Raw genomic sequence first — 9,332 nt, 5'->3', positions numbered from 1 at the left:
ATGTACACATCTTATAAGAAACATTTGGACAATCAGAGAAAGCAAGATTGTTCAAGAAAAGGCGGATCAATTGGCTATTCTTTTTCTTACTTATACTCTGTGTTTTTTTAGCTAACTAATTTGAAAATGATTAAAGTATATGAATTTATTTTCCAGTAAAATTGCACCACTAAGAACAACAAACATATTGTATGAATTTATTTTCCATTACTAATAGTTATGATCTTATAACTTTTGTGTACATGTGGACAACAAACAAACATGTGTACAACAAATAATTATAGCATCCATGTGTAGAACAATTGTGATAACATACATGTGTACATGCATGTATAACAACAAGCTCATTTTAGAGTTACACAAAACAATGAAAATTCTAGATATATTCATGAGAAGTGAAATATACGAGTATCAAATTTTGAAGTAAACAACGACGTAAGGTGTCTTTGTCACCGTTTTCTTCATGCTCTCCTCCATTCTTGATCCAAGGACAAAGACTAGCAGCCGAAGAATAAGAAGACATGGCTCAAGTAGAACTTGTCTGGTTTCGACCCACGAGTCTATGACTACAAGTCTACAATTCTAAAACCTGCAAACCATTTCAAAACTGTTCTGTTTCAGCTGTATCCATTTTTTTATTCTCTTTGATCTCAACTCTCTGTTGCCTATGTCTTCGCAGCCATCTCTATCATATACGTCGATGGCATCTACATCTCTATCGTTATCTATGTCTCCGCCTTCTTCTACTTCTCCGCCATCGTCTATATGTCGATGACGCCTACGTCTCCGCTGTTGTCAATGTCACCATTACACCACCATTCAACAATTAGCTTTGACATATCTAAAAAAACAGATCAAAGAGTAGAGATAATAATTTAATGTAGCACTTTTGAAAAAACAAATCTAGAGAAGTGGATTTTATTTTACAAAAAAAAAATGGAAGAGAAAGAAAACGAAGAAGAAAGAAAATGATACTCACAATGTCTTTTGGATTTATTGGTTAAGAAATATATTAAATTAATTGAGAAAGAAAAAAGGTAATTTAAGAATTTGGTGTGGTCTATATGTGATGTTTCTTCTTGTTTCTTGTGCAAAACTGCTCTTAGAACAAAAATTGTTCTTATTATGTTATAAAAAACTTGAACCAGCATATGTGACAATATTATAAATTAAACACGACAATTGTTTCTGTATTACATGGGGGATCGCAACGAAATCAAATCTTCTTCCTTTTTTATTTTATATGTTCGGTAAAATATCTTGATCACTCAACAGGAATGCTTTATCATATACTTATCATTTAAATATTAATACACTTTCGCTATATATATCAAATCCAAGGAAAAGAATTGTGTAGTCAATCATCCTTTCTTCTCCCATGGATACCTCAGGTACTTCCTCGTTCTGCTTGACTTCATTGCATAAAAAGAACTCTTTCTAATACATTTGATCATTGCAAACCAACCTACATTATATGTATGTATATCAGTATCAATGTTCTTCTACTATTGATTTGGCAATCTTTCTTCCCCAAAACATGCTTGGTTCCATTTTCTCAAAAGGAAAAGATTATGTGTTTGGTTCCATAGTTTTGCAATGACACGTGGAGCTTTGCAAAGAGAGGATTAACTCTTAAGCATTTTTAGAAAGTTTTATTAATAATTTTTCTTTCTTCATGCACCATGGCTTTCTGAGTGGGTCGAGGAAGATAAAGCTAAATTATTCCCACGTAATTTTAAATCTATTTTGCGTCTATACTCCATAGCATGAGCACGTTTTCAAGTTTTAGATATGCTTTTTGTGGATTCGGGTTCTTGTTTTTTTTTTTTTTTTTTGAAAACTATAGGTTTTAGTTCTTGGGAATTTTAACTATAATAATATCATAGATTTATTATTGAAACATATGTCACTTTTGAATGCTTTTGTCGTATTTTTTTTTTTTTACTTTTTGTAAATCATTTGAGTTTAAATATTTTCCCGATTTAGACACCCTACCTAATTAGATCATACTACTACTATACTGCCTATTCATAGCAAGAGCGCATATCTGGAAATTATTCGGATTTTATTCGCCTTTTCTCCGATAGCGACCCTTTCCCTTTTGACTGATATTGCTTTTATTATGCTGCATCTATCCCATCTTGATCGCTTTTGTTATGACTTTTGTTGCTATTAAATATAGAGAACAACCCCCAAAAATATACTACTAATGAAAAAAACATTAAAAATATAATGTGAGATCTGATTCGAAAGGATTCGGGTTATAGGAGAATACATATTCAAATTCAGGATAATTTAATTAATTAGAACCCAGTAGGTGAGTTAAAAACAATCCATTAAAGTAAAACAAAAAGCATGTTGAAAGAAAATTAGGACAAAACAAACGGGAGTTAGGTGAAAGAGATCGAAAAAGGGAACGATCAGACAGAAAATCTTGGAGGACAGAACAAGATGTAGTAAAATAGTTTCCTTTTTTGTTTTGTATCGCAAGATGCAAGATGCTCTGATGACAATTACGCTTTCTAATACTCGAGAAGTGACATAATAATAATAAAAATAAAACGTTATCATGATACTATTTTTTAAATCGATTTGTGCGAATCCACATAATAATAACTGGATCAACGGCAACCCATCGTTTCTTCCCACCCGCGTATTATCCCTCGTCTCGTCTTCTCAAAAAATTTTCCGAATAGTTTTCCCAGAAACGAAAGATCTCTCTTTTATTGTGGGGGAAGATTCATCGTGGTGTTTAATTTACTGGGCATCTCGAAAAAATCACAACTTTCATCCCTTACCTGATTTGTTGATTCGTTACAATCAATTTACTTTTGGTGTTCTGTTTCTTTGTTCTTCTTCTTCTTCAATGGGAGCATTAGATGAAGGACGTTTGAATCTGGAGCTAGAGCTAGAGACTGGAATCAAAAACGCTTGCATTGATCTCGCTTTCGAGCACCAACCAGAGACTTTAGCCATCCAAGACGCTGTCAAGCTTCTCCTCCAAGGTCTTCACGAGGATGTCAACAGAGAAGGCATCAAAAAGACTCCTTTCCGTGTCGCCAAGGCCCTTCGTGAAGGCACCAGAGGTTACACTCACTTACACAACATTGCTTCTTTCGAGTTTATTGATGATTAGTATTATTGAAGTCATGTTAATGCTTCAGGTTATAAGCTAAAGGTGAAGGAGTATGTACAGAGTGCTCTGTTTCCAGAAGCAGGGCTAGAAGATGGCATTGGACAAGCGGGGGGAGTTGGAGGACTCGTCGTCGTTCGAGACCTCGATCACTACTCTTACTGTGAGTCTTGCTTGCTTCCTTTTCACGTCAGGTGCCACGTGGGTTACGTCCCATCTGAGCAGCGTGTTTTGGGACTGAGCAAGTTCTCCAGAGTCGCTGACGTTTTCGCCAAGCGGCTCCAGGAGCCTCAGGGTTTGGCTGATGATATATGCTCTGCTCTCCACCACTGGGTCAAACCCTCTGGCGTCGCCGTTGTTCTGCAGTGCTCTCACATTCACTTCCCATGCTTGGACGTAAAGTCTCTAAGCGATAATGGGTTTGTGAAGCTCATGGTTTCCTCCGGGTCAGGTGTTTTCGAGGACGAAGGGTCCAGTCTTTGGGGTGAGTTCTTGAGTTTCTTGAAACTCAAAGGCGTAAAGACGGAAGCCTTGTGTGGCTCTGTGAAGAAAGAGTGGTGTCCTAGCGTTAAAACCTCGTCTGAAGAAGAAGATCCTGAGATGGTTTCCGCGGTTGTTTCGATTCTGAAGTCGTTAGGAGAAGATCCGTCAAGGGAAGGACTTATTGCTACACCATCTAGATTCCTCAAGTGGATGATGAACTTCCAAAACGTTAACCTCGAGATGAAGCTTAACGGCGTTAACGGCGTCAAAGCTAACGGCGAGGTCAAGCTGCACTGTGAACTGAACTTACCGTTTTGGTCAATGTGTGAGCATCATTTGCTTCCTTTCTACGGAGTTGTTCACATTGGCTACTATTGCGGTGAAGGATACAGCCACAAGTCATTGATGAAGTCTATTGTACACTTTTACGGGTTCAAGCTTCAAGTGCAAGAGAGGATGACTCGTCAGATAGCTGAGACGCTATCGCCTCTCGTTGGTGGGGATGTGATCGTTGTAGCCGAGGCAGGGCATACTTGTATGATCTCTAGAGGGATTGAGAAGTTTGGAAGCAGCACTGCGACTATTGCTGTTTTGGGTCAGTTTTCGAATGATGGTTCTGCAAGAGCTGAGTTTCTAGACAAGATCCATGCAACGGCTGCTTTGAAGGCAGATGCAAGCTCCCCATTTTGAGTGGGTTTACTTGTTTGTTTGTTTGTTTGTTGTGTTTTGTTTGGTATCATAATCACTTTGAAGTTTCAAAACTAAGGAAGCGATTTGATTTCTTGGTTATTGATTCTTCTTCTATGTTAGATGTGTCATTATCTTTACAATAATTGATCTTGTGAACCATTATACATTCTACTATTGGGATTTGTTTTAGGAAATATAAGATTTGGAATGTTATCAAGTCGTTGAACATTTTAAAAATAATCTTAGTAAGGAAAAATATCGAAAATTGAGGTTATGGATCTATGTATAATAGTTCTTTAAAGTTTGGGGTCAAGACAAATGTTTCATCCAGGTATACGTAAAACCAACCATGTTTAGATTAAACAAGCGAAACCGAAAAGAAAAACTAAAGTGCATATATATAGAAGCACTTGGTACGACTCTCTTGGGTTGTAACAAGCATTGATTAATAATTGAGCAACACAAGATTATTAAATGACTAGCACACGCCAACGGCTGAATTGTGCTAATTATTGTCAGTGAATTAAAAGAGATAAGAAAAGAGATTACATGTGTGCAGGGAGATGAATAAGGATAAAACATTGCCTGCATCAAGCCAAGATAAAATTGTCAGTAAACGGCCTTGGCTGAATTGTGCTAATTATTGTACTCTCTCTATATGTTAAGTATATATGTAAACCGAATAATCGAGATAAAAAAAGAAGATAAACATTGATTATAGAGATGCTTTACCTAGAGATGCACCATTACATTACAGACAGCTAAACTCAAACATAAAAATACATGTCAATGGATCTATATTCAATAGTATATATTATGGTTAAAGATACATGTTAAACTAATATTAGTTTTGTTATGTTGCTGTTTTCGAGTTATTATGATATGTGGTACTATAGGCGGTAATTACTATATAAGATTTTGCCAGTTCCGTCATTGGATTAACGATCGATTAAAGTTCCACGAAAAGAAAACCTATAGCTTCAGATTCGCACCACTATTACAACTACACTGGCTCGTTCCGGTGTAAACTGATACGTACAAGGGCCTACAGCCACCGATACTGTTCCAGTATAAGAGGAGGAACCGCAAGGCCTTGGCCCATCAGTAATGAAGAAGAGAACATGCGCCAGCTTCTAGAAGGACAGGTGGAGATCTGGAAGGCGGCTGTAGATAACGAATAAGGAATAATACCTGAAGAGTGTGAGGGACACGTCACGAGTTGCTAACGGCCTCTTAACTCTAGTCAAGAGCTGTAGTTAGCTAGTGATCATTTCCTTTATAAGCATTAGTCTATCCTTTGTATTTGGCATCGAGTGTTTTGATCAAAGTGGTTGTAGGGGAGCTGAGAGAACTCCATTGTAAGTCTCTCAAAGTACCTGTAATCGTTTGGATCTAAGGAATAATACAGAGTTTTTTCATTAGATCTATTCTTTTACACTGAACTTGTAACAAAATAATATACGCACAGTAGATATAATCGTATTGATTGTATAAAAGGGAGAAGGCGATCGTACCAATAAATCCGATAACTGTACGGACTGCTTTAGCATTCATCGAGGGAGTGGGAGCAGTTGAGGATTCTTTTTGCGTGTGTATGAAGAGAGAGAAGAGCTGGGGAACTTATTTTTACTATGTATAATATTATTTGCAAAGTAACGAAATTTTTACGTTAATAGCTAGTCAGACTAGTTAATGTAGCTGTTACCATTTATGAATTTTTATATATAGTTTAATTAAAAACGAATTTTGTATTAATAATATTAATTTCTAAAAAAGAATTGTATATATTTTGTTGTTATCTTGAAATAATATTTTAAATTTCTAAAAAATAAGATAAATATTATATATTGTGTTTTTATCTTGAAATAATACAAATTAAGATATAAAAACATATAATTAATATTATCAAGCACAAATATTTTTATAAAAATATATTTTATATATAATTAAATTAAAAACGAATTTTATATTAATAATATTAATTTCTAAAAATAATTCTTATATATTTTGTTGCAATCTTGAAATAACATTTTACATTTCTAAAAACAAGATAATTCTTATATATTGTTTTGTTATTTTGAAATATTATAGATTGAGATATAAAACAACAGATAATTAAATATTAATCAAGCAAAAATATTTGTATAAAAATATATTCTAAAACATTTCTAATATGTGAGTATTTCTGACATATATAAATTATTTGATGTTTGGTATAACTTTTAAAAAACACAAATAATAACTTAATATGTTGTTTTTGAATTAAGGAAATATAAATTAATAAATGAAAATTATGCCCGCATATGGGGACAAGACACCTAGTAATAAAATAACAAAAATGTAAACTAAAGTTCAATAGTAATAGGAAATACTAAATATTTAGTAATATCTGAATTTTTAATTTTTAAATTGGAAAATAAATCATATAAAAATAGGATAAGATAATTAGAAAAAATAATTTTAAATTTAATGATAAAAAGATATTAATAAAGACTGATAAATTGTTAAATTAATATCATAGTAGTGTTGGAATGTATATTCTAATCCAAAAATTTAGGTCCAGTAAAAAAATCATAAGATAAAAATCATTATGGAATGTCACAGGGAAAAATTGAGCAACGAGGGCAAATTAATACGAGTGAACCACATAATCAAATTTACATGGTAAGACAATATCTCTTATATACTAAATCACAAGTCAGCTAACAAATCAAAATTTAACATGTGGAAAATGCATTAAAATAATAAACAATTGATTAAAAAAATATCTCTTCAATCCCTAATTTCCAGCAACTCAATCCTAAATCTTCTCTGAATATCACTTACAAAGCAATTGGCCACGTTCTTAAACCGTCTTCTTCTCATATATATTTTAGATCTACTGATTCACTCAATGTTTTCTGTCTTCTCCATTAGTAAAGAAACAATAGAACATATTATTTGTTCTCTCCTAAACTTTCAGTTTTGTTCTCGGTTCTTTCTATTTTTTCTGCAAAATTATTCTCCTGGAAAGCTCATAAGTTCTTGGGGTAAAAGAGGACTAAAGGGACAAGCATCAGGTTTTGGCGACAAAAAAGGTTTGCATTTTTTCAACTTCTTACTACTTTTCTCTCCTAAATTTTGATTTCTTGATTAAGGTTTACATTGTTGAAACAATTATTTCTAAGTATTCACACTGCAATCTGAGTCCAACCATAATACTTTTGCTGAACGTATAAAGGAATTTGCATATCTGAATCCAAATGTAAATTTACTTTAATTCAAGCAAGGTTGACCATGCAATTTTTCATCAAGACTTAACATTCATGATATTGTAATAAAAATCAAACTAAATTATAATTTCAACAAACTATAAGTAATCTGGGTTAATTATGTTTCAAATGTGTGTTTTTTTCCGAAAATATATTAGATAAAATAACATAAAGATGTCAGTAAATTGTTATTTTAAACTGCAAATATATTTAAACAATAAATTTATTTGATTCATCACATTCAAATTTATTATCAACATAAATTAAGTTTTTTATTCTGTACGAATCATCGAAAGAATTAATGGATCAAATCAAGTATTTTTGTACATATCCTATTTATTTTTGAAATACTAAAAATATGTTTCAATTCTATAATAATATCAAATTTTGTTTTTGCTTTCGACAACCGCTTTATTTCAATGTCCTCTAATATTATGTGTTTTGTATACTATTTAAAAATATTTATTCTGATTGCCAATTATAACACCGATCAAATAATTTATAAAAAAGTAAATTGACCCGTGCGTAGCCGGGCAGTAATACTAGTTAGTTCTAAAGTGAACTTAAAACATATTCAGAAAAGTAATAAAACAATTTGACATATAACGGCTGAAGCCATCCAACTAAATGTTAGTTAATATTAAACCAAATGTAAGATATGAAGATGGTAAACATAATTTGGAGGGATAAAAATTAGAAATGCTACATTGCTATATGACAAATATATCATGTTCTTACACACAATCTATTTTGCTAAACTTTTACTTGTTTTTTTGGTATTGATTCTTGTAAAAAACTACGAAATTATCAACAACAAATTATTTCCTTTTATTTCTATTTCATTTTTTCCCTTTGGCTATGACCAACGGATCTGTGAAAGAGTGGTACCCGAGCGTTAAAAGCTCGTCTGAACAAGATACTGAAATGGTTTCTGCGGTTGTTTCGATTCTGAAGTCATTAGGAGAATTAAGATCCGTCAAGGGAAGGACTCGTCGCTACACCCGCTAGATTCCTAAAGTGGATGATGAACTTCCAAAACGTTAACCTCGAGATGAAGCTAATTAAACTGCGCTAACGCTGTCAAAGCCAACCGTAAGTTCAAAGAGAAGAAGCTGCACTGTGAACTGAACTTACCCTTTTGGTCAATGTGTGAGCATCATTTGCTTCCTTTCTACGGGGTTGTTCACATTGGCTACTATTGCGCTGAAGGGTACAACCACAAGTCATTGATGAAGTCTATTGTACACTTTTATGGGTTCAAGCTTCAAGTGCAAGAGAGGATGACTCGTCAGATAGCTGAGAAGTAATTCGATTTCTTGGTTATTGATTCTTCTTCTATCTATCATGTTAGATGTGTGTCATTCTCTCCATAATAGTAGATCTTGTGAGCCATTCTACGTACTATCGGAGTTTGTTTTAGAAAATAGATGATTTGGAATGTTATCAAGTTATTGAACATTCGTAAAAATAATTTTAATACGAAAAATATTGAAAATTAAGGCGATGAATCTATGTATAATATATAGTTCTTTAAAGTTTGAGGTCATGACGATTGTTTCATCCGGATTATGCATAGAACCAACCAAATTTTAGATGAAACAAGCGAAATCGAAAAGAAGAAAAAAAAAACTACGGTGCATATATAGAAGCATATTGTAGTGATGCAGAAACTTCATACAACGGGGACGCTGGAACTTGGTACGACTCTCTTGGGTAGTAACAAGCATCGAACAGCTGAGCAACACAAGATTATTAAATGAATAGCACACGCCAAT

The 9,332-nt window shown here is 33.3% G+C and overlaps 1 protein-coding gene across 2 annotated transcripts; it reads left to right on the top strand.

Moving 5' to 3' along the window:
- Nucleotides 1–1,316: 1,316 nt before the first annotated feature.
- LOC106407075 (GTP cyclohydrolase 1) lies at nt 1,317–4,526 on the top strand. 2 transcript variants are annotated; one of them, XM_022702716.2, is made up of 3 exons: nt 1,317–1,391; nt 2,880–3,086; nt 3,165–4,526. In XM_022702716.2, the coding sequence occupies exons 1-3, from the start codon at nt 1,379–1,381 to the stop codon at nt 4,304–4,306; spliced, it is 1,362 nt and encodes a 453-aa protein (XP_022558437.1). In that variant the 5' UTR covers nt 1,317–1,378; the 3' UTR covers nt 4,307–4,526. The 2 variants fall into 2 exon arrangements, with proteins under 2 accessions (XP_022558437.1, XP_013703310.1); XM_013847856.3 differs by lacking the exon at nt 1,317–1,391 and having other exon boundaries at nt 2,575–3,086.
- Nucleotides 4,527–9,332: the final 4,806 nt, after the last annotated feature.

Source organism: Brassica napus, chromosome C5, assembly GCF_020379485.1.
Source record: "Brassica napus cultivar Da-Ae chromosome C5, Da-Ae, whole genome shotgun sequence".
Lineage (NCBI taxonomy): Eukaryota > Viridiplantae > Streptophyta > Magnoliopsida > Brassicales > Brassicaceae > Brassica > Brassica napus.
The sequence above is the reverse complement of the archived record's forward strand: the minus strand, read 5'-3'. Positions and strand labels throughout refer to the sequence as shown.

Excerpts from the sequence above, each read along its gene's own strand:
- LOC106407075 (XM_022702716.2), top strand. Across the intron at positions 3,087-3,164 it reads CCTTCGTGAAGGCACCAGAG|GTTATAAGCTAAAGGTGAAG; the intron begins GTTACACTCACT and ends TTAATGCTTCAG.